Here is a 25,885-nt window from a genome sequence, read left to right as displayed (position 1 = left end):
CGGTACAACACAATGTGAAACAGTGTATAGTAGGTCGGCCCTGGTTTGGAGCCCACGTTCGTTTATTCTACACTTGAATATTGGCGTGACTAAAACCTCACATGCACAAAGTGTTCAGTCACTGAGAGCTAAACCTTTTCACTCTAGCGACGCTAAAACCATAGAGTTATTACAATAAACGCTAGAGGCTCAGATGGCGCTAGTGTCTACGGGACTTTCGGTTGCATATTGAAGCAGACAGCTTGCAGTTTACTTTTCCAGTCTTCCTGTGTATTCCTATGGGAAAACGCGCGTGAATTTTGTCTCGTCGCCGGAAAATAACATACATAACTTGTTATTTCGGTTGTACCGGGTAGTATGTACATTTATTAATATTTAGAAAGTCTAATTGCTTTAGTTAGAGCGTCACCCTTTATCACTGAACGATGCTAAACTTCACTATATTTCAGGCCCAAACCACTGTTCCATGGCAGGTATGTAGAAACGAGCGACGACTCTAAGCAAAATAACGATCGAAAGGTTTGTAGGGTGTGTTCAAAGTTCGCCAGCATTCCGATGGTGCTTATATACTACTAATATGTCTGTCCTTTCACTATATGAAAATGACCCCGTCGTGCATCTTTACGAGTGGTTAAAAAAAAAAAAAAAACGTTCAAAACATAACGAATAAAGTACGTGGGCTACGAAAGTTGTGTTTTCTTATTATTTCCTATGTTGGGCAGTTTTTATCGAGCACCTGTCCTCTGGCTTCCCCTATCAGCAAAGATTTGGAGCGTGTGGGTGATGATTTAAACACAGAACAAGCATCTTCACACATATTCATGAGTAGAAAGAATAAAGCAGTACCTATTTATTGCAAATCGGACTATATTACGTGACTTTCAATTTATTTTGATCGTCTGCAAGCACAAAAGTTACTTACCCAGTGTTACTGCGTAGTTCTTGCCTCTCTCTTGGTTTTCCAGATGTCCATCGTTCGTTTGGCACGTATATCCCCCATGCTGGAAAGCGTCGACGCTGTGTTCGCGCTAACAGTGTCCGACAGTGCACATAAATACACGTACGAAGCGGTATTAACAGCATTTTTAAACCGCGAATTTCAAATAAAAATGCTGTAACTGACCAATTATTTCGTCTGCGTGACTGAGAAATGTTCCAATGTGCCTAGTGCGTACGAATTATTCGTGATATTTGATTTTATAATCGAGCGCGGAGAGAAAATGCACTCGCTTTTTTCCATAGAAATGCATTACCGGAAGTCAATTTGTGACTGCTTGCTGTCTGCTTCAAAATGCAACAGCACACTAGCGCCAGCTGAGCCTCTAGCATTTATTGTAATAACTTTATGGCTAAAACGGCTCAAATCAGTCGTGTCACATATTTAGAGCACACCACCACCGCTAGGGGCTGTTTCGCGGCCTGTGGTTGGCCCCGAGATGCTCGCCTATTCAAACCAATGTATGGTCAAACTCTTTCAATAAACGGCTCTCCAGGGATCTTGGGTTCGAGCCCCACCCCCGGCCCGTTTCGATCTGGATGAGCATCGTACCGGCGTGCGGTCGTGTATCACTACTGCGTGGTGCACGTTAAAGACCCAGGCTAGCGGTTATACTGCACTGGCTAAATTGCTCATCTACAGCGTGTGACTCGTCGCAACTTTAATGGCTGACCAACTACACGCTGCATAAATATCCCCTTAACCCAATTCTTTGCTCCATGGGACATTTAATGCTTACGCATGAAAACCCAAGACGGAATCCGAGTCAGAGATTAAAAGTGTGTGTGTGTTTTTAAGAGCAACGAGTGACGTATAATACAGTGCTTTTCATTACATGTAGTGTTTTACTGTTTGTCTATTTTGATAGCAATGTCAGTTTTTTTTTAAATTCCCAAAAAGCAAACACAATAATACCTGCCTACATTAGCGCAATTTGTATTAATATTAATAAAACAATTAATATATTTTAATACATAGTTTTTCATTATATAATTTGTTGCTTAGGATATAATTTGAAACGCGCGAACGAGTATTGCAAGTAAAAGTGTACAAATTATCATCATCGGTTTCGGTTGCAGCACTTTTAATTACCATGTCCATCAAAATAAAAATAGTCTAAAGTCATTTAAAACATTCTAGAAAATCTGAAATACCTATGTAAAATGACAATATTTGTGGGCAAAGCTTGTGGTGCTATGAATTAAGCGACTTTTGGAAATCGGCAAAACTTCCAGAGTGTCCGCTAATCCCCCCCCCCCCCCCCCCCCTTTCAGAACCAAATTCCACCACTCACCCTCCCCCAACTCCTCTATATATATATAAAAAAATAAAGAAAAGATACCTATATATTTTGCTCATGTTTTTTTTTTAATTATCCATGTTCCCAGAGCATTTGGTTATTTCAGTTTTTAGGCGACGTTGTTTTGACGATCCCAACGTTTCCATTTGTGCCTACCCCTTTGCACCTCTGCTCACTGCAGAGCGTCTCGTGATCGTTGGAAACCGGTGAAACAGTAGTCAGCTTTAATATTATGTATACGAGCGAACGCAAGCATTTGGTGTTTACGTTAGCGTTGCGTGTTTCACACTGCGCTTGCGCGGAGGCCGAAATTGCGGCTTTGGATTGAAGCGTGGGGACGACGCGCATGCGCAACGTGGAGCACGCAACTCTAAAGCAAATGCACAACGCTTGAAATTGCATCTGTATGCAATACTGAAAAATCTCTAATAAGGCACAATCTCCTACCGGCTGTAGAACTACATTGGGACAGTGAAGCGTGTTGTTTGCATACGGAAATGGCATTTCGCGAGCCGTGATCGCGAGTGGTTTTGCCGTGTCCGCTGAGCAGGAGAACCGGGGGATCTTCACCATGGCCTCCGAGATGGTGTCTTGGACGCCATGCCCTCACTTGAGCGCTTCCCGTTCCCGACGCGCGAGGGCGAATAACAAGACGTGAATATTGGGAGAGTTTGTCCTATTTATGATCTCGCCGCCGTAACGCACCTCTGCCGAGTGAGCCAATCAGCCAGCGGCATGAGTGAGAGGCGCGAGCGGCTGTTCGCAATTTTGCGGGGAGGGCCACCATTGTCATTCATTCGCCCGATGGAATGCCTGGGATCGAGATCCCAATTTCGCTTCTTTCCTTTTATTTCGCTGGCTCCGGCTAAACAATGAGATAGTGCTGTTCCTCGGTGGTTAAAAAAGCTAATGAATGAAGTTTTCTCCACGTTTGACCGCAGACTTTTATTAAGGCGAATAAGAAGTCACCCCGGAGCAGATGACGCGTAGCCTTAACAGTGCTCTGCGCCAAAAGCGAGTTGCATCAAAATGGCAGTGGTTTCCCCTTTGTATTTGCTTTCTCCTTCCTCTCTCGCTCCCTCAGCGCTCTTCTCCCTTTCCTTCACTCTTCTCTCCAGCGCCTTCGTCGCCATCGCCTACTGGCCCGACTCTTTCAATATAGAGTCCGGCCAGTAGGCGTTACGACGAAGGCGCTGGATCCTGGGAAGGAGGATTGGTGGCTGAGTGGGCTAACGCGTCTCAACTCTCAGCGTGCAGCGACAGCTTGTGCTGCAGAACCTCCTGGGTTCGATCGTTACCCCTCGCCCGTTTCGATCTGGATGAGTTTCGTACCGGCACGTGTTTGCGTAATCACTACTGCGTGGTGCACGTTGAGGACCCCAGGTTAGCGGTTGTACTGCACTGGCAAATTTCTTCATGTCTGGCTGAGAGACTGGTCACTCATTGAGGCGTACCAACTTCAAGGCTATCTGAACATACAAGCAACACAATTTAAGAGCCTGGAACGCGCTAAAGGACGCACACGGGCTACGGTTGCATTCTTCGACCTGCGAACGCCTGCCACGCGTTTTTGAAGCGTTGTGCTCATATTGTCACGGGTGGTGACCAATAAACAAGAAATGAACAGGAAGAAATAAACGTTTAATGTGGCGAACTTGTGTCAAAATAAAAGGGTACAAAAGATAATAACAAAGCGTCGCGGGCGTCGAGGTCGGCGTAGCAGCAGAGTCGAACGCTGGGGCGAAACTGACTCCGGCTTGCCACGCGGAGCCGCTTTTGTACACGCGTTGGCTTCTGGAGCATTCGACGTAGAAGGTTGGACGCGTAGAACATTCTAAACTCGAATCAGCTAGACGGTTCTCGAATTCACCAGAACATCACATTACAGTGTAAATAAAAATGTGTAGCCGCGGCCAGGAACCGAACCCTGGCCCCTCGCGTGGGAGGAAAGCGCGATAACCATTAGGCTACGGCCGCGCTGCCTACTTGGCGCGCGGCAATATTATGTCACCCGACCGTAAGCGCATGATGTTTTCACCCTTGCACGCACAACGTGCGCGGCAATGTAAGGTCTAAGAGGACCGACGGTGCCGTATTGCACGAAACTGCTGACGTTTGGGAACAGATATTGGCTTTCCGACGACAACCATACGTGGACAGTATGTACGCGCCGATTGAGGGAAGATGTGCTGGCTCGAAATGGAGCGCCAACGTTCGGGCGCGGAGACTGACTTGTACATAATATTCAAATGACGGCATATATGTGGCGTACTTCACGTTGCACAGCCCGTTCATGTGCATGATCTATCCGCCCCGGGACTAAACGCAAGTGCGTGGTGAATAAATGCGTGAAATCAAATGGCTCTGTCGCTTTACGCGGCACCGTGACAGAACAGCACACGACAGAACAGCACGCGTCAAAACAGCACGCGACTAAAAAAAACACAGCTTTAAAAGGGCAAAGCGACAAAAGAGCACGTGCCAAAACAGAACGGCGTCAAAACAGCGCAGCGTCAATGCAGCACAGCGTCAAAAGCTCACCGGACTGCCGCAAACCAGACGGTTCATAACTTGAAGTTTTGGATTTCTTTTACCCATTAACCCATTAACGCCGCCAACATCGTCACCAAGATGTGGAGTTTGGTAAGCACTGAAATGGGCAATAGATATCTCTATAACCTAGGGACAATATATGAAAGGGTCAAGGAGGTTCGAAATTATTCGTGCAGAGAGAGGTGACGAGCACGCTCGAAGTTTCTACATGCGTGCTTTTTTGTCGCTATAGTGTTTTGACGCCGTGCTGCTTTGGCACGTGATCTTCCGTCGCTGTGCCGTTTTGACGCTGTGCTGTTTTGTCGCGTGCTATTTGGACGCGTGCTGTTTTGTCGCCGCGCTCTTTTAGCACTGGGCTGTTTTGTCGCGTGCTGTTTTATCGTCTGCTGTTCTGTCACGTTCCCGCTTTACTCGCATCACGTGCACAGACTTCTTGCACACGCTAAGTTAAATTATCTGCTCCCACCGGGCAGAAGAGGGGTTTAGGGAATGTTCACCCCGCGGAAATGTGCTCAGAGGTTGCATTCACCATCCTATGTTACATATAACAGCTGCGCGAAATGCTAACACATTTCTTTGAGAATTAGCTCAGCGGCAGCAGCGATTTCGGCACATCTTTTCAAACATCCTAATCCCTAAAGTAAAATATTAGACGCAGGGTGTTTCTGACGTCGCACAGTAAAACAAAGTTTTCTCGCTGTGTTCCCACCAGGTAAAAAAAGTGGTTTATTTTTTTTCCTTCACATTGCTGGACATGTGATTGGTGCTCATATTGTTACGGGTGGTGACCAGAAAAAAACAATAAATAAACTGGAAGAAATAAACTTTTAATGTGGCGAACTTGTGCCAAAAATAAAAGGGTACAAACGATAATAACAGAGCGTCGCGGGCGTTGAAGTCGGCGTAGCAGCAGAGTCGAACGCTGGTGCAAAACTGACCCCGCTCGCCTTGCGGAATCCCTTATGTACCCTCGTGGGTTTCTGGATCGTTCGGCGTAGAAGGTTCGGCGCCTAGAACATCCCAACCTCGAATCAGCAAGACGGTTCTCGAATTCACCAGAACATCACATTACAGTGTCAACAAAACTGTGTAGCCGCGGTCTTCTGCGTGGAAGGCAAGCGCGATAACCGTTATGCCACGCGCGCGCTGCCTACTTGGCCAGCTGCGCGCGCGGCATTACTCCCCCCTTTAAAAAGTGCATCTTCCCGATGCAACCCAAAAAACAAAACACAACAAATAAAAAGAACGGTAAACTACAGAGTCATTTGAACGCATAAGGTCCACAGTCCTATCGAGCGTAGTACGGCTTCAGTCGCACGACGTGGACGACTCCCGGTCGTGGAGGGCGGCGTGACGAAGTCCGTGTTCCGTCGGGCATCACCTCGTACTTCAGATCCCCGAGTCGACGAAGCACTTTGTAGGGTCCAAAATAGCATTTCAGGAGTTTCTCGCTGAGACCGCGGCGGCGAATCGGTGTCCACACACACCCACACCCTGTCTCCGGGCTGGAAGTGGACGTCCCGACAACGAAGGTTGTAGCGGCCAGTGTCGACACGTTGTTGAGCCTTAATCCGGAGTCTGGCGAGCTGACGGACTTCTTCTGCCCTTTGGGAAACCACCTGGCCGTCGTCGATTGCGTCGACAGCCGGTTCGTGGGTAACATAGCGTCCAGCATTGTCGTTACCTTGCGCGCATGCACCAGTTGAAAGGGTGTCACTCCGGTGGTCTCTTGAACGGCCGTGTTATAGGCAAATGTGACGTACGGCAACACCTCGTCCCATGTCTTGTGCTCCACGTCGACGTACATGGAGATCATGTCGGCGATGGTCTTGTTGAGTTTCTCTGTTAGCCCGTTGGTCTGCGGGTGGTACGCTGTGGTGCGGCGATGGCTGGTGTGGCTGAGACGAAGGACTTCTTGCGTCAGCTGGGCCATGAATGATGATCCACGGTCTGAGATCAGGACTTCGGGAGCGCCGTGCCGGAGGATGATGGACTCGATAAAAAAAATTTGCGACTTCAACAGCCGTTCCTGATGAAAGGTCTTTCGTCTCGGCGTACCGCGTGAGATAATCGGTTGCGACGATGATCCATCGGTTTCCTTGCGTCGACGGTGGGAAAAGTCCGAGTAAATCCATACCGATTTGCTGGAATGGGGCAGACGGCGGCGCAATAGGCTGAAGAAGCTCTACCGGTCTCGTCGGTGGCCTCTTCCGTCGTTGACACTCGTGGAAAGATCGGGTGTAGTGGTGCACTGTCTTTGCAAGCTTGGGCCAGTAGTACTTTTCGCGTATCCTGGCAAGAGTCCTGCTGTAACCAAGGTGTCCCGCCGTCGGGTCATCGTGGCAGGCTTGAAAAATTTCTTTTTGAAGACTGGAAGGAACTACCAATAGCCACGCCGTGCTGTTGTCGCTGAAGTTCTCCTTGTAGAGCACACCTTGTCGGATTGAGAAGGTTGGCAGTGTTCGTACAAAACCGCGGGGAAGGGCGCTTCCTTGTCCCTCTAGGTGCTCGATGAGTGCTCGCAGCTCAGGGTCGTCTCGTTGGAGTGCTGCCATGTCGCGGACATCCAGTGCGCCGAGGAAACACTCATCGTCGTCCTCTTTGGTGCAGGAAGGACCAGCCTCGACTGGGGCCCTCGACAGGCAGTCGGCGTCACTGTGCTTCCGGCCGGACTTGTACACCACGGTCATGTCGAACTCCTGGTGTCGTAGGCTCCACCGGGCGAGGCGCCCGGAGGGGTCCTTCAGATTCGCCAGCGAGCAAAGCGAGTGGTGGTCTGTGACCACGCGAAAAGGACCTCCATACAAATATGGGCGAAACTTTGTTATTGCCCAGACGACAGCGAGGCAATCTTTTTCAGTCGTTGAATAGTTCCTCTCCGCGTTAGACAGCGTCCGACTTGCGTATGCGATAACTCGCTCTGCTCCGTCCTGCACTTGGACGAGTACCGCACACAGTCTGGTGTTACTGGCGTCGGTGTAAATCTCGGTTTCTCAAACTGGTCGAAATGGCCAAGAATTGGGGGCGTCTGGAGTCTTCGTTTGCGCTCGTCGAATGACCTCTGGTGTTCGTCTGTCCACTCGAACTTTACGGCGTCCTTCGTCAGGTGTGTCAGTGGTGCGGATAGTATGGCAAAGTCTCGAACAAAGCGCCTGTAGTAGGCGCAGAGTCCGAGAAATCTTCTCACTGCCTTCTTCTCAGACGGCGGCGCAAATGCAGCTACAGCGCGGGTCTTCTCGGGGTCAGGTAGAACACCTTTGTTGTTCACGACGTGACCGAGGAACTTTACTTCTCCATAGGCGAACCGACACTTTGTTGGCTTGAGTGATAGGCCGGTGGTCTTGATGGCTTGAAGCACGGCTCGAAGTCGTCTGAGGTGTTCGTCGAAATCTCGTGAGAATACCTTGACATCGTCCAGGTATACGAGCCAGCTCTGTCATTTCTGACCTGCCAGCACGGTGTCCATGACGCGCTGGAAGGTCGCTGGTGCTGTACAAAGTTCGAACGGCATCACTTTGAATTCGTACAGTCCGTCGGGAGTGACGAAGGCAGTTTTCTCCCGGTCACATTCGTCGACTTCAATCTGCCAGTAACCACTCTTCAGGTCCATCGACGAAAAAAATCGGGAGTGGCGCAGTCGGTCTAACGTATCGTCGATGCGGGGGAGCGGATAGACGTCCTTCTTCGTCACAGCGTTCAGTCGACGATAGTCCACGCAGAACCCGCCGGGTTCCTTCCTTCTTTACAAGGAAGACTGGGGACGCCCATGGACTTCTTGAGGATTGAATGATGTCGTCGAGCATCTCCTGGACTTGATCTTATATCACTTTCCTTTCCTTTAAGGAGACTCGATACGACTGGTGGAGAGGGAGTGCGTCGTCGTCAGTACTAATGGGATGTTTCGCCATTGGTGTTTGGCGAGCTTTCGATGTCGTGGCAAAACAGTCATTGTATTCGGCGAGGAGATCAACCAGTTGCCGGCGCTTCGGAGCTGGGAGCTCGGGGTCGATGTCGAGCGGCGGCGGCGTCGTGCTCTTCTGCTGTGGCGACGAGGTTTCCTCTGAGATTGTGGTGACCACGGCTGGCGCCTGAAGTTCCTCGACGTGGCCCACGGTGGTACCCTTCGTTAGGTGCTGCGGCTCCTCTCGAAAGTTGGTCACAAGAACAGTTGTACGTCTTTCTTGGAGATCCGTTACGCCTCTTGCGACACCAATTCCTTTTTCGAGGAGCAGTTGGACGCTGCCTTCCAGAAGAGCTCACCGTGCATGGCTGCGTCGGTTATATCGGTGACGAAAACACTCGACAGCGGTGGTAGGTTCACATGGTCGGCAATAACTAGGATAGCGGTTGACGTCGTGTTGGTCTCCACCGGCGGCAGGACAGGCTTTCGCAGCGTCAACTGGCTTGCCGCGAGGTCGATTACGGCGCCATACTCGCAGAGAAAGTCCATTCCGAGGATAACGCCCCTCGATCAGTCTTGCAGAACGACGAACTTCATATGGAACGTCTCACCATGGATCTCGACGCGAGCAGTGCATCTCCCGACTGGTGTAATGAGGTGTCCTCCGGCGGTTCTTATTTGTGGTCCATCCCACGGCGTCATGACTTTTCGAAGGCGGCGGGAGAGCCTCCCACTCAAGACTGAGTAGTCTGCTCCCGTGTCCACGAGTGCCGATGCGTCGAGGCCGTCGATCACAACGTTCATGTTGTTGGACACCGATGCAGGAGCGTCGTTGTGATGCGTGGCGTCGGGAGAGTGGGAGCGCTCCGTCGTTCTTGGAGGCTCTTTACGTCGGTCGTCTTCGGCAACTCCACCTCCAGGGGTTGCCGCGCCTAGTTTACCCGGCGACGAGCCAGGGGCGACAAGCTTTCACACCGGGGTCGGTGCATCGGCGAAGCTGCACGTCCCGGCGACGGCGACCGGAACTCTTGGCGGGACGCAGGCTCGGGGGACTGGGGTCGTCGCAGGTACTCGTCGATCTCCCGAGGGCGTTCACCATACCGGGGGCGCGGGTCGTTTGGGTGGAATCCGCGCAGCCCGAGTCGTCAGTATGGCCATCGGCGGTACACATGGTCGGCTTCCCCGCAGTGGTAGCAGAGCGGGCGTCGGTCGGCCGTTCGCCACACGTCGGTCTTCCTCGACGAGGTTTGCTCCGGGCGGGCGTCCTGGACCTGTCCTTCCTGGCGTCGAGAATACTGTGGCATCGGAGGGTCTCGTCGGGGTGGCGCTGTGGCCTGGCGGCTAGCTTGCGGCGGTCGTCGGGCCGTGGCGTCGTAGCTCAAAGTCGGCTCCTCTGGCGTCGTCGTGTTAATCGGAACCTCAGGCTGGAAGGCCCGGTGGACATCCTCTCGCATGACCTCGGCGAAAGACAGGGAGGACGGGCGATCCGTAGCGGGGAGCATCTTCCAGATTTCTTCCCAGACGACTTCACGGATGATGTCACGGATGCCTGGGAGGTCGGTACCAAGGTCGTATCCGGATGATGTTGCCAGAGTAGTCACGCCAGGGTGTCCCTCGTAGTGTCTGGCGCGTGCTAGTAGGGCACGCTCCATATTCATCACTTCCGTGACAAACCCGTCAACAGTTGTCGGGGGATTGCGAATGAGACCTCCGAATATCTCGCTTTTCACACCCTTCATCAGGTGTCGCAGCTTCTTCTGCTCTGTAGCCTGAGGATCGGCGCGGGCGCTCAGGCGAAGAACATCCTCGACGAAGCCGGTGACGCTCTCGTTGGGGCCCTGGGTTCTGGTTCGCAGTAGGTCCTCGGCTCTCTCTCGGCGGTGGTGGTTGCTGAACGTAGCCTTGAGATCGGTCTTCAAAATGTCCCACGACGTCAAAGAGGTCTCATGATTCTCGTACCAGTGCTTGGCGGTACCCTCAAGCGAAAAATAAACGTTGTACAGGCGCTGCTCGTCCGTCCAGCAATTGTGGCGGGCAACGCGTTCATATTGGTCAATCCAGTCTTCGACGTCTTCGTATTGCTCGCTGTGGAATGGAGCAGCCATCCGCGGTACGACGGGCAGGTAAACGACGGCTGGAGCGCCCGGGGTCTCTGACTGGTTGGCCATCGTCGTCCTCCTTGTTTGCCTGGTCCTGGGTGGCAAAGGGTCCTAACTCCGGGGGTAGGCTAAGGTTCCGACGACGTAATCGGATCTCGGTCTGGTCTTCGTTGGGTTCTTGGGGGCTTGTGTTCAGACTTGCACTGCGGGAACTCGGAGGGGAGCGCTGCACGGGCATGCGGGTACCCCGCATCTCCACCAAAATGTCACGGGGGTGACCAGAAAAAAAACAATAAATAAACAGGAAGAAATGAAATTTTAATGTGGCGAACTTGTGCAAAAAATGAAAGGGTACAAACGATAATAACAGAGCGTCGCGGGCGTCGAAGTCGGCGTAGCAGCACAGTCGAACGCTGGTGCGAAACTGACCCCGCTCGCCTTGCGGAATCTCTTATGTACCCTCGTGGGTTTCTGGATCGTTCGGCGTAGAAGGTTCGGCGCGAAGAACATTCCAAACTCGAATCAGCAAGACGGTTCTCGAATTCACCAGAGCATCACATTACAGTGTCAACAAAAATGTGTAGCCGCGGCCAGGAATCGAACCCTGGCCGTCTGCGTGGAAGGCAACCGTTATGCCACGCGCGCGCTGCCTTGTTGGCCTGCTGCGCGCGCGGCCATATATTCCATTTCCTATAATAAAGGGGTAAATTTCGCTAACTGTGCTCCAGCTAGAGGACCCATCAAGGAGTGGACTGCGACTGTTGCACGGGACCTAGACCACCCAAATTGAAGCATGCAAACAGCCTCGTCTACCTCCTTGTGACCTCATCATACCCGAATGGTGTCAACTCACGAATTGCGCTTTGTCCCAAAGCCGAACGTCCTCCGACGATTTGGATGAACACGAAGTCCTTCTGCTCACGACGCAGCGCTCGTGACCCTTTCTCTGCAGATGACATCAGTACGGTGTTCGACACGCTACCAGTTACAGTCATAAAAGAATTTAAAAAGAAAAATTTACTACGCATCTTGTTTTTTTTTTTTCTGTTTTGTTTTTTCGTTAACTTAAAAAAAAATTAACCTTGTTGTTTATTCCGAGAGCGAGAATCTATCGCTATTTGAAATGCTTTACAGCTCTATTGCTATCGGAGATATGCATCTATTATGTTGTTTCTCCGTACAACGAAACAGAACGACTAATATATTTTTTTTCTTGCTTGGATTCGCAGGCATTGTTTTGCGTGGGAAGCGCGCCCGGGTTCATCAATGTTCTCCAGTTTCAAGAACTTTCAGATGCCTCATTCACGCCCCACGTACCTGCTGACAACGAAGAAGAGGTTGTGGCAATCCTGTATACGTCAGGGTCAACGGGTCTTCCGAAGGGCGTGGAAATTTCGCACAAGGGGTACTGTTCAGCGTTTCACACCTTGAGGTATGAGCGCTGATCAGAGTGTTGACAACTAACCAGTTCTTAGAAGACACAAAGTATATGATGTCATACCGGCAGCATTTTTGTTTGTTTCCGTATTTGTGCACGGAAGCAGGCGTATTCACAATATATATTCTTTCAAGTCTAGTAAGAAAGACCCAGGAGTATAATGTATATTTTGCTTAAAGCAGCCTTAAGTTAAAGATATCTCTTTCGGCCTGTTCGAGCACCAACTTATTTTATACACATGCGTAATGGTATATTGAAACTAATAACTTGTGTGACATAAAAAGTGAATTATAGCAACCAAATTTCACCCTGCATGAACTATTTCATAACGCTGTGAAGCCGGGGGGAACCAGTATCCTTAAAGAACCCCTAAAGAAAAAACATTTTTTAAACAGTCTGGTTGGGAGACGCGTGTCGAAAAATAAATTTTACGCGAAAAACATTTTTTGAAAGGTATTGACGGCTAGAGATTTATTTGAAATTCTGCGCGAGAAATCTATGAAATCTATGGGTCATTCCGGAATTACCATCTCGATCGTGAGGGCGAAGCTAATCCACCTCTCTTTTGCGCGCCCGAAATACCGAGAGAGAAAACAAGTGGAAAGGAGGCCACTGTCGAGTAAATCACGTCTCGCGCCGTCAATATTCCTCCATCATTTCTCTTCTTTTTTTGTAAAATTAATTTTGTGATACGCGTTTCCCGCCCAGACTCTTACATTTTTTTTTTCTTTTTAGGGGCTATTTAAGTTATCTCACGAAATCAGTCACACTGCGCAGAGACACACAAATCACGTTAAGCTCATCACATCTAAAAGTGCGTGAAAGAAACATGTGTGCCGCATTTTCATGTGTTGTTTGTTGGTTTCTTTGTTTATTTGATTTTTGCACGTTTTACGACCATATATATTGTAAAGAAGACTGCATTGTAAAGAAGGTGTAGAACACGACGGGGGATTACGGACGGAAGTGCTGGCCCTTCGCCGTCCGTAATTTGTTTGTCTGCTCTATCATATTGTTTTGTTCTGTTCTGTCTTGTCCTCTCTGCTGCCGGCCGGATTACTATATACTACGTTATACAATTATATTCCTTTATACTACAATATTACTTTACATTAAAATATACTATTTTATACAAAGAGTTTAAAAATAACTTCCAGTAGGCAAAGAAATCTTTCCTTGAGTTTTTAGGTGGCTGTATTTATAATTTGTTTTTAGTTCCTATGCACCGTTTTTTTCTGGATTTCAGGCCTGCTGGAGCTTGCACTGAAGAGGATGTCTTCCTTTGTTGGAATCCTTTCACCCACGGGGCGGGTTTTGCAATAGCCATGTTTTGCATGTTTTCAGGAGCAAAATTAGTCATAACCGATCCTTTGATTCCGTACAAAGCTTTCCTGCAGGTTCTCAAAACTCATGAGGTGAGAAATTTCGTGTGAACATAAGAGTAAAGATAACTTCTAAGAGAAAATTATCTTTGTCAAGCGGCATAAATTTATCACGAAGGAGCAGACAGTGACTCAGTTGCATGGTAAATTTTAACAGAACACCGCTTTCCTATAAAAACGAATGTTGAATTGTATTATAGTCTCAAGACACTAAGCTGAGTGACGCTGTTAATTTTCTTTTTATGGTAGTAAATTCGGAAAAAAACCGGCCGTAAGGGGAGTATAGTCCGTATTTCCTCGTTTTCGTGATTTCTTTTTTTTTTTTTTTTCCAAGTAAGGACTGCGTTGTTTTCAACATTGAACGGGTGTCAAAATACGCCAACGCATTTATCAAAGAGACGTATCTATGGTACAACCACTCTCCCGGTTCACGGGATCTTTATTATTCATTTATGCAGTATTTACCTTCAGAGAGCATTACAATGTATAAAACAAATCTGCAAACAAAAATGTATGTCGAAGCCAAAAAAAAAATGAGTCTACGTACGTTGTAAAATAAAAATCTGATAAAACGAATCTGCAATAGGTGAAATTAAAACCACGAAATAGAGACTCTAATTAAAAGAGAAATGGGTATGAAACGAATATAAAAAAGCACTTCAAAACCACTATAAAATTGACTATAGATATGACAGCTTAAGTGGACAGCAGGTCGAGATAATAAAATGCTTGTAAGCGCCGCACAAAAAACGAACACGATTAAAAAATTACTGACCTTGGCAATGACTTAGTAAAAGAATGACACGACATTCAGTGACAGAAGCACAAGAGGAATGTCTAAAGATGCCCAAACACCATAAAGTATAGAATTATAAAGTACTGGCAGTCAATGTAAATGTGATGTCATGTTCTAAAGGATATTCCCCAGCAAGACTTTTAAGAACTAAAATGCAAACTTGATAGTACTTTCCATGATGTGGAGAAGAATGACGGCCTGATATTCGAATTGTTTTCCGTAGTTTGTTTTGATTGTTTTTGCCTTTCTAAGCGTCCGTTGAATGGTGTGATAAGGCGCTGCGCTAGCTTGTTCACATGAGCTGTGGCTTGATTTGCATAGTAGGTGAAACAACTTACTCTAAAACAACTGATGTCAGGCACCCTTTTGTATTTAGTTCGCTACGGGATTTTTTAAAGAAATACCTGCAGCCTATTGCTAAGGCTGCGTTGATATCCTTGTAGCTACGATGAGGATAATGTCGACCTAAGTTTAATACCGGTCACGCTCAATCATTCATTTTCTAAGAATTGTTAAAAATGCAAAAGCCGGTGAACGCCGTATTTTTTCACTCAATACCGAACTCGCCAAAAATTTGAAAACATTGGTATGCTCGTGAAACTTGTGGAATAACCAGTTTAAAGCGAATACAGTTGTTGTCCACGACAATTTCGTATACGGAAACACCAACGCGTGCTACTCTCTAAACTTCACACAGGAGTTCTCCGAAAAAAAAAAGTGAGTGACAGATACCAATATTCACTTTTGTAAATCCGAAAATTGCAGGATTTTTTAAAAGAATCCCGAATGGTCGAACGCAAAAATCAACGCTGTCCTTTATTTTTCTCTCCATCTGATCTTTGTTTGTTTGTAGCACGTACTTTGTATTGGGTGTAATGCCAAGATTATGAATATGAGTAATTATACATTTCTTTATATTAAAGCAAAATTTTTACTTTAACAAAAATAATCGCATACGCTCGAACCATTTATATTATGGTGATTTAAATTTAAATGAAATAAAACGTTCCCATGAACCAATCTTCAAAAATACATATTTTTTCTATTTATCGCTTGACGATCGTTTCCCCATTTTCATGAACACTTATCTTTTATTTCTAGCAATAAAGATTCAAGCAAGAAATATTTATATCACTATTTTTTAAAATCGCATCAAGGTGCAAAATCTATCTTTTCTACATGACGTGTATTTAATAGCCTACATAATACTTTAATATATTGAATCTATTTCAATGCCACAAATTTAATTGCCCTAATTTTTAAACAAAAACATGTTGTGTTTTAGTCCTGCTCGTGAGTTTTTATATACCACAGCGGAAAAAAGAAGTAATAACTCTTGATTTGCTTCTCATTAATGCATTCGTACACCTTAGAGTTAAGAAAAACGTTAACATGCAGAAAATAAACTGATTAAACTAACCTACTGTTACTCATTAGCTGGTCAGATTTCTTTATCCGGGTTACCGCCTGTTGAAACTGCAATTCTTTCTTATACCTAGCAAAATAATAATTATATAAAAAGAATAAGTGAGAGGCAGCAAACTTGGTCTCTCATTTCCTTTGGTCGTAAGTTACAGGGCTTCAAAAGGGGAGCCACTTTCTAGGGTTGAACATTGCTTGCCTCATATCTGTTGGGGCCAATGACATTCCTCTAAAGAAGCTGTGGGAAATTATTTTAATGGTTACTTAAATCGTTTACATTCCGAAGTTCGGTATGTGAGTAATTTTTGTCCATCCAACTTACAATCCATGAAATATACTTTGATCCAACTGTTAAGCCGCTGCAGAATAATGTAACGCTATTTAAGTTCAGAATTCCTTAGATTTACAGCCAGGATTTCCGAAAAACAGAATAATATTTTTGGGACCAGAACGTTGTATTCATTTTACAGGAAGTATCTATGAAGAACTTTAAACATGGCGTTAATTTTGTTTCTTTTTTTAATCTCGCAGGTATCTTTTTTTATTGGTATCGCAGGATGGATGCAGCATATTGTCAATGGAGTCAGAAAAAACAACGATAGTGTGCCTCGAGTAAAACAAATCTTGATAGGTGGTTCAGTGATTCCGCCTAAGCTTCTACGGGAGGTTCGTGAAATCTTCGACGTCGAATCACTTCTCATTGGCTACGGCTTGACTGAAACGTTTGGCTTAGCGTGCACCTCACCTGTTGGACAAATTGCCTTCGAGAACAGCGCAGTTCCTCTTGCCGGTGTTAAAATCAAGGTATGCCTGAAACTTATCGGATGGTACAAGTTTTCTTTTCGTTGGGTTTAAAATCTGCCATAACAGTGAAGAGTTCCGTTTCTTATATATTGACGAGGATCAGCAAGTAAATGATTACAAGCAGCAAAGTATTTTTTTAAGGATAGCAGGTGCGATAAAAAGGTTCCGAGGCTAATGTGGTAGCTTAAAAAAAGAAAGTGATGCGCCCGCAACATTCAAACGTGGGGGGTCTTTTTGTCTCATTGTGCCAAAGGGCCTCGTTCTTTGAACATTTGGAGCTGCGTTACACGAGCATTTATCTTTGCTCTCGCTCTGGCTTGCAGCCTATAGTGATATCGTCATTGCGCACGTGCACGTGGACACAAGAACTGGCATAGCGCAGCTCCAAACGATCACATGACGTCTATACCTTTAGTATGAGACGCGAAGGTCCTTGCCTTCGAATGTTGCGCGCGCTTTACCATGATGCCCTTGTTTTAGGCTACGAATTGAGTGTCGTTGCTCTTTGATCAAACCTTGCATATGATTACTGATATCTGTAGAAATCCACAATCAAACTTTAAGTTCTCATGAGCTTATACACCTGATAATCAGGGAATACTGCATTGTAATGTGGTTAGGAGCTTACTGACGTTTAACGTAACATTTTAGCATCGGTAGACCCGATGCCTCGAGATACACCTCGCAATGCATGCATGTATGTACGAATAAAAATATGATGCTTAAAACTATCTTGAAAGTAATTTAGAACATTTTACATTTATTTGAGAACGTGATTGCGAACAAATATTTAATGAGCACGAAACAACTAAAGTCTCCAGGAAACTTTAAGAGAAGAAAATATATTGCCTTAATGACAGAATTTAAGTATTAGAATTTAACATGGCCTCACCTGAATATTATCATAACATGGCTAAACATTCTTTTTACTTTTTTAGATTTCTTACTGAAAAAGAAGTGATGACAATTTTGTGACTTATTTTCTAAGAAAAATTCAAAAGATAAAATGATTCTTCTAGAGTTATCTATAAAAATAAATAAAAAAGAAGTCGTAATGACGTTACTTTTTAAGTTATTTAAAAAAATTGACATTGTTTTATATTGCTTTGTAAAAAGTGAAAAAGTAAAGTTTTATTATTTATTAAAATATTTAGGACATTTTTATATTTGGAAGAAGGTTTTGAAGAATAACAGCTGACATATTTTGAAAATATTGAAAGGTAAAATATATTTTCTGCATATTTATCTCTCTTAGCATATTTGTAAGAGTTCTAAATGACAGTAGGTTGGTTTGCACTTTTTTTTCTTCTAATTTAGGATATTTTTTAAGAATCACAGGAGAAAGGCAAATCTCCCTTGTCATTCCCTTTCTTTTTACTATTTAATAAAACTTTCTGCTAACAAGTCCGACGTAACAAAACTAAAATTAAAGATATGTCCCACGTAACGCAAACGTTTGCTGTGCCTAGCGTTACGTCCGAACGGACCGCTGAAACGCGTTAACCGAACCCCGTTCCCCCTCTCTTTCTCGCCCATTAACTCTGAAAATCGATAACATTTCTTCTAGGAACTGTTTTTGTGGAGGTTGTTTTAGCGACTGCGCCGAATTATTATCAGTTGTGCCAATGACTTTTAGTAAGAGGTAGAGTGGACGAACTTCGGAGCACTGTTGTCCATCTTGACAGACTCCCGAGAAGGAGATCGGACACTCATAACCTTAATAAGTGATGAGGATTCACCGGATAAATGATGGCCTTCATTATGCAGGCTATATAAGGCTCTGTAGCTGTACACAGGACTGTGATTCTCATGTTGAGTGCTTCATGGGGTTTTTTGTTTGTGGTCCATTCTAACGTCTATTTGTGCAATGTGTATTTACCACAGGGACATATTTCCTAACAAAGTCCAAAATATAAATAAAAGATCGAGTTTTTATTAACGTTAATGCGCGCTGTTCTGTCAAACAAAAGCTAACAAAATTTATGTCAGAAGGAAATCTGAAAACTTTAAGTGGCCAATTTTAGCATACCTCAGCAAAGTTTAAAAAAAAAGTTTCAGTACGATTTCAGTAACTTTTAACAGAAATTCAGAAGAATTAACTATAGATTTTTGTAAAATGTGTTGAGGGTGGTTCACGCATTTGCTCTGTAGAGTAATCGTGTGTGCCCTCGTCACTTGTAACCGCCTACGACAAGAGGTCCCAGAGAGTGTGAAACTGCTCGACCGGGCTCATGTGGTTTGTGTGCCGCGTTTTGAAAAACTATCTGCAAGGAGGTGACGAAAGCGTTGATCGTCTGCGAGTGTCTCTGCCTTTCCGCCTGCTTTCCTTCTCGCCACTTGACAACGCAGCGCGTGCGCATTTGCGACCAATCGGAGCGGGAGGTGTCTGCCATTTAATTTAAAGCACTCTTCGTTGTTGTCAGAGGGACTCTCTTCAATCTATGCTTTCTATAGAGCAGTCTGACACACTGACGCCTTCAGTGGAGCAAAACACTTTCGATCTGTGTCGAAGGTTCCCTGTATTTGGAAGGTCCAATATACGGTTGCTTTGGAACAAATGGTCGCGTAAAGCAATATTATAATTGTTTTTGAAGTTCACGGTAAAAGGTAATGCCTAAAATCAGAAAATATATATGCATAACGAAGGTGTTTCAGGGTTGCCCGATAGACTGCGCCGTCGTGCTGGTGAAATATCGTCGTGCTTCAAACACCCCGGGCAAGGTTTGGGTGTTCGGAACTCCGGGGACAGGTTTTTCAAAATCCGATGTTGTAAAGCTGCAGATCGTGGATGTTTCCGTTCACTTTGTTTACCAAGGTTTTTATGACCAGATACGGCCTACTGTATTTCAATGCGTAATGAGTGCCATCTCACCATGCTTCAGGCATTCGAACTTATTTTTGACGGATTATTTAACGCATTGGATTCATTAGTCTATACATCCTGCAAATATGTCGACTAGGAACCCACAACACCTGGGAAGAGATACAAGAGGTACGTCACATCTCCCAGTTAGGACGGCTTAAATTAACACCCCCGGACGAGCTACCTAGAGAGAGTTAGGCTACGCGACACCACTCTTGCAAGAACAAACAGAACGAGTACCTCGGCACCTAAGAAAAGCCATTCGTGTAGCCCAGATGCCGAAGCACATGCATCCGGTTCACATAAGGCTCGACGCATCGCTAGAACATGAACCATGAGCACCAAATACGGCAACAGCCCAACTGCAAGATACACCGACGCGTCCCTGTATCAGAATCAGCCAGCCCATGCTGTATGTGTAACCAATGCAGCGGGGCACCAAATGACCGCCATCGTCGTACGTACGGCATCTAGAGAAGCCGCCGAGAAAATTCCCATTGCCAGACCGTCACAGTGCTGGAAGACTCCCAGGCAACCTGCCGCAATTACCTATTAAGAAGCGTCTCCTAAACAGCGCTTTGCATTCTCAAGACCATCTCCCGGCTTCCCGAAGTACACCTCGTCTGAGTACTTGGACACAAATTCCTCGAAGGCGGCACATGCCGCTGCCCGCGCGCAGATATACCGGTCTATCATCCAAGATGGGGCAATCTCCCTTGTTCCCCTCCCGACTGACCTACTCATCAAGTATGCCGTCATACTATCCCACTACCGTCACGGTGGAAGAAAATACCGGTCACCGCACTCAAGACATCAATAGGTGAAGCCTATTGATAGTTTTCCGAAGACTGCACGTCATCTACCCTTCTCATCTACCCTCCGAAGACTGCACGCCAACACATATCCCCACGGGACCCTTCTTCACGCCATCTACCCTTCTCAATAGCCGCCACCTGTAATTTCTGTCCTTCTCAACCCGGACTTTACTGCCAATCCCACCGCGTTCTACGAGCCGTGGATGACCTGCCTGACCAGCCCGAACCCTAGGATCCTGCAATACCTGGTGACGAGGGAACGGACAGCCAGCCGCAGTTAGGGTATCCCGGAGAAACGGTGCCCACCACTGGGCAGGTGCCCTAACATGTGCAACTGATGCGCGTTAAATAAGGATTTATTGAATCAATGTCGATGACTTTTCAGGCCCTACATAATCAGACATTTGCCGTTTTCAAAAATGCTGCGTCCGACCGGATTTCGGAAGTTTGATAGGCCATTCTATTGACTTAAGCGGGAGTATTAGAAATCACACACCGAAAACATGACCATTATGTCACAAAACGACATCAAGTTGTGACTTTACATCGTCTCCCCTTATGCCCAGACGTAGCCGTCGCAACGAGCTGATGCACCTTTCGGAGCGCACCATAGTCCGCTACGAAAGCACACCATGGTGGCGTTCGTCATTATTTCTGTACGCGTTCTATCACCGCTCAACCAATCATTACCTGCAAAGGACTAGTGACTTGCGCTTTTGACGCTGCTTGATCGGTTCCATTAGATCGGAGGGTCGGCTGCGTCCGAGATTAAGATGAAGCGAAGTATAATCAGCAGGCGAGGCAACACTCATCATGCGCGACTTGGGAGTAACTATGTTTGCGGGTCCACTCCGCGAAGGTAAACCTACTCTTTAAATTTTAGGATCGGACAATTCATTAACAGAGGTTGTTGCAAATATTTAACTACTTCCGGAAACGGTAGTGCAGCTGTCTCTTCAAGCAAATATAATTCGAAAGGAAGAAAGGATTTGATGACCTGCTATGATGACCCAGGTTATGGACATAACCAGCGGAGACTCTCTCGGCCCCTATCGTAATGGCGAGATTGCGGTTCATGCCAAAGGCGTCATGAAGGGCTACTATGGGCGTCCTGAAGCTACCGCTGAAGTCTTGAGCAACGATGGATGGTTGCGTACAGGTACGACGTGCTTGTTTTTTTTTTTGCGTTTTTTTTTTTCGTTTTGACTAACAAGAATACGGCTTTCTCGGTCTGACCCAAATATTTCGATTTCGCCAAAATTGTCATGGAACCAGAGTAATATTATTCACTTTTTAATGTTCATTAGCCCATAGTGCGTCTGAGACCTTTATATGACGCTGTAAATACGTACTGTAAAATATGCGGATTTGAGCTCGGACAAAGGTTAACCAATTACCAGTCTCAAAACTTTGCGGTTTGGTGTTCAACCAACAATGTATACAACTATAGCGGGCATTATTAATATTACATGAAGTTTGTCGTAACATCAGAATTCACTACGATGTCACTTCGGCTGCTAGATAGATGTGCGCACGGAATCGTGCAGGGGCGCACTTCTAGAAACTCCTCTGCAGTTCTTGAGATATGGCATGTGGTGTTCTCCCATTTCTGTGCTTTTATGCATATGGCCGATAGTCATTGTGTATTTCCTAACGTTCATGCCCGCGGCGGAGCGAGCGCTCGTTACACAATAAGTCCTTGTTTAGGCAATTTATCATCGTTCTCGGCTCGTGTTCGAGCCCCTCACGAGGCAGTTAACCCAAACAACACCTGCGGCAAATTGCCGCCTTGACGACCCCGATGATGGTTGAGGGGTGACTACTTCTCTGGTGAGGCGTCGATTCAAGCTTCGTGGGTACCAATCAATTAAAACTGGTTGTTTAGGGCTTTTATATTAATGAAGTGATTTGATGAGTGCGATTGGTGAATTTTCATCTCAAAACGAATTCGACTGGATCCGTACCAAATAGTGACCAAACATGTAAGTACAAGTTAAACATTGAATACCAAAATTTCCATTTGGAATGCACAGAACCTTCACAAAAACCACGTAACAAAGGATCAAATCCTCATAGGTGTTTGTTTTACCACGAAGCCACTGAATAAAGAGGGATAAGTACTGCCAAGATTACGTTTTGATTTTCAGGAGATTTAGGCTACTACGACGCTGAAGGACGGGTTCATGTTATTGAGAGATTGAAACAGATGATAAAATGCATGGATAATGTCGTCACCCCTGCGGAGCTGGAAGAAATTTTGAACGCCCACGAGGCTGTCGCAGAGGCCGCAGTTGTGGGCGTTCCAAGCTCCAAGTATGGCGAGGCTCCAACAGCCTGCGTCGTTGTCAAGGACGGCTTCGAGAAAAACCTCGAGAGTCTGGCGACAGAACTGAAGGAACTCATTGCTGGTATATGTCATGTTCCTGATATTCCAACTTTGCTTTTGGTGTGATATGTGCCTGTCTAACTTGCACAATTCAAAGATTAACTTTTACGGATAACGAACAAATTTGTTTTGGGGAAAAGCGCCCTATGACCTCTAATCATTAATGCAAAAGGATAACTAGAAATATCTTGAGTGTCCTCCCCCTGCTGCCTTTACCCTCTCTCCCCCTCTCTCCCCCTCTCTCCCCCCTCTTCCCTCCTTCTCTCTCCCAATCCCTCTTCAGTAGGGACAGGAGCCTACAAAAATAACTACATATCCATACTTAAATACTTGAAATAGAAAAGCACCCTTCTAGAAAATACCAGTAGTCATACCGAGGCCACCTTTATCGCGTAAATTAGTGCTTTATTTGTTTATTCGGTGCAGTCATTGTTAGTAACAAGCTATGTGAAGCTTTCTGGACATGAGCAAAGTAACTGTTGGATTTTTATTGGAATATAAATATTCATCTGTGGAGTGAGGTAAGATTCAGGAGCGCAGCCGTAATAATATTGTGAACGAAGAGCGGAGGAAGCGGTTACTGAATTTAATGCATTATGAGGGAAATGAAAGAGAAATAGAGCTGGCCAAAAATTGAGCCGCTCCTGGCTAAATTTTTTGCCAACTCTTCCTTTTCTCGCCCTAACATTAATGCATTAAAATCAATATTCACTCCCTTCCTTGTTCGTTCACTATATATATATATATATGTGTATGTATATATATATAGAGAGAGAGAGAGAGAAAACGAAGCGCAGGATGACGAAAAGTATATACGGAAGAAAACGCTCCTGAGACGGTTGTTGGAGTTTTTAAAACACATTATTGGTAAAGTTGGTCGACGTTTCGGCCTGAGCCAGACCTTTTTCAAGACTGGCACATGAGATGTCTGACATCTCATGTGCCAGTCTTGAAAAAGGTCTTGCTCAGGCCGAAACGTCGACCAACTTTACCAATAATATGTTTTAAAAACTCCAACAACCGTCTCAGAAGCGTTTTCTTCCATATATATATATATATATGTATATATATATATATATATATATATATATATATATATATATATATATATGTATATATTATTCATACATACATACATAGAGGGTGTTTCACGAAAGGAGGACAGATTCGATATTGCGAAAACTACACGTCGCAACTAAAAATGACTTGAGTCGTTGTGGTCCTGGCCCAGGGGCTTATTTAGAAAAATTATTAAAGTCCGGGATAATTAAGTTGTTCATTATTTTTGCTTAATTAACTTTTTTTTAAATATTGTGTTTAAGGGCATTGTTTATATTAGAAAATTGCTCAGCATCATCAAAAAACACTAAATCAACAAATTGCAGAACGAAAGAGGGCACGCGAAGCATTTTAGGGCTTTCTGAAAAACCGCACAAATTCGACGGGTTTTTAAGTTTCGGTTTGCTATCGGAGCGCGTCTCGGCCCCGACGGCACCGCGCCCCGCGGAGAAATAGTGCAACCAAGCTCTGCTGCGTCCCGCGATGACAGCCCAGCAGAGGTTGGTTGCACTATTTCTCCTCTAAGTCTTCGCAAAAACACCCGCTATCTATATATATATATATATATATAGCTGCCCATATTAGATAATCGTTTTTGCTTGAAAGAGCTATTTTCTTAACCCGAAGATTTCAAAGTATTCAATCAAAATTTGATGGCACAAATAACAACCTTCAAAAAGGTAAAGCGTAAACTAGAACATAAGCATTAACGCACGAAGTATGAAAAGGGACAAACACATGCCCCGGTGCGTTTGTTCCCTTCTATACTTAGTCTGTTCGTGTTTATGTTCTAGCTGACGCTTATACCTAACATGTACGAAGTAGCTCTACATGAGACTGTACTTCAAAAATGTTCTGTGTATTCATGGTAATAAAAACCCGGGACTCAGGAACACAGAAGGGGACGAGCACAATGTCGTCACCCCTTTTAGTACCCTACTAGAGCCAGCTATTATGTAGCACGGGACATAGCTACATTACATTACCTTCTCTTTGAAACTGACAATTAAGAGAAACACTAGTGAACTTATTCCATACAATGAACAAGCGATGTACAAGCGCTAAAAAAGCAAACGTGATTTTGTTTGTGCCACGTTTTTCTTTCATTCTCAAAATTACATTAACTTGAAACGCAAACGTCTTTCTGCTTTTTAACCTGCAAATATTAGGGTTACATGAATCGAGTGTTGAGCGTGCGGGAACCTACTACAGTTACTATACGTCCTTTTTTTCTGTTTCAAAGGTCAAGCAGCAGTGTTCAAGCAGCTGTATGGAGGCGTTTTTTTTACGAAATCTCTTCCCAAGTCCGATAGCGGAAAGATCCTGAGAGAAGACCTCAAAACAAAGGCTGCCCATGAAATAGAGAAGTTGAAAAAATAGTTGAGCTTCTCGGACGCCACAAGTTACACGAAAACCAGGATGTAACCTGCGATAAAGGTGTTTCTGTATTTCACTTGCAATAAACAAGAATAAAAAAGCTGCGCCAGGTAAAATAATGGTGATATTTGTGATAAAAAGAGATTTATTTACGGTAGTCTAAAGTAATTGGCTTTTGATGAAGTATAGTGTAGTGTTGGGACGATCCGGTAGGCAGCAAAAAATTTATGGAGGCCGGGCCAACTCTTGAAGGCAGGCGCGAGGTAGTTGTGCTTTACAAAATTGTCTCCCTTTTCCTGGCAATATTTAACAAACAAAGACTCCTACAGGAGTAATTAAAAAGAAAACTTTCTCGAACTGTGAAGCAAAAAAAAACAAACAAAAAAACATTACGATTGTAATTTTTGGTTATTGATTAAACTAAGTAAAACACATGGAGCGAAAGCTCGCGATGTAGAACCCAGTGATCATGGGTTCAATCTCCTCCCTTGCCCGTTACGATCTCGATGAGCATCGTACTCGCGTGCGGTCGTGTATCACTACTGCGTGGTGCACGTTAAAGGTCCCAGGTTAGTGGTTGTACTGCAGTGGCTAAATCGCTCATCGGCAGCTGAAGCACGAGACCCCGCTGAGGCAAACTAACTTTCGGCTGTATAAACATACACACAACAAGTTGCTTTGGCTTTGCTTTGA

General features: G+C 45.4%; 1 protein-coding gene across 1 annotated transcript in view; it reads left to right on the top strand.

Annotated features, from left to right (window-relative positions):
* LOC115315179 (4-coumarate--CoA ligase 1-like) overlaps positions 1-25,195 on the top strand; it is a 58,535-nt gene extending 33,340 nt beyond the window's left edge. The window contains exons 2-7 of the mRNA XM_042294283.1: positions 12,080-12,282; positions 13,535-13,703; positions 16,420-16,692; positions 21,385-21,529; positions 22,518-22,778; positions 25,059-25,195. Coding sequence (XP_042150217.1) covers positions 12,080-12,282; positions 13,535-13,703; positions 16,420-16,692; positions 21,385-21,529; positions 22,518-22,778; positions 25,059-25,195 — 1,188 coding nt within the window. The remainder of the gene's footprint in view (positions 1-12,079; positions 12,283-13,534; positions 13,704-16,419; positions 16,693-21,384; positions 21,530-22,517; positions 22,779-25,058) is intronic.
* The last annotated feature ends 690 nt before the right edge of the window (positions 25,196-25,885 follow it).

Source organism: Ixodes scapularis, unplaced genomic scaffold (assembly GCF_016920785.2).
Source record: "Ixodes scapularis isolate PalLabHiFi unplaced genomic scaffold, ASM1692078v2 PGA_scaffold5__190_contigs__length_132052651, whole genome shotgun sequence".
Taxonomy (NCBI): Eukaryota; Metazoa; Arthropoda; class Arachnida; order Ixodida; family Ixodidae; genus Ixodes; species Ixodes scapularis.
Note: the sequence above shows the minus strand (reverse complement) of the source record. Positions and strands in the feature narration are given on the sequence as shown.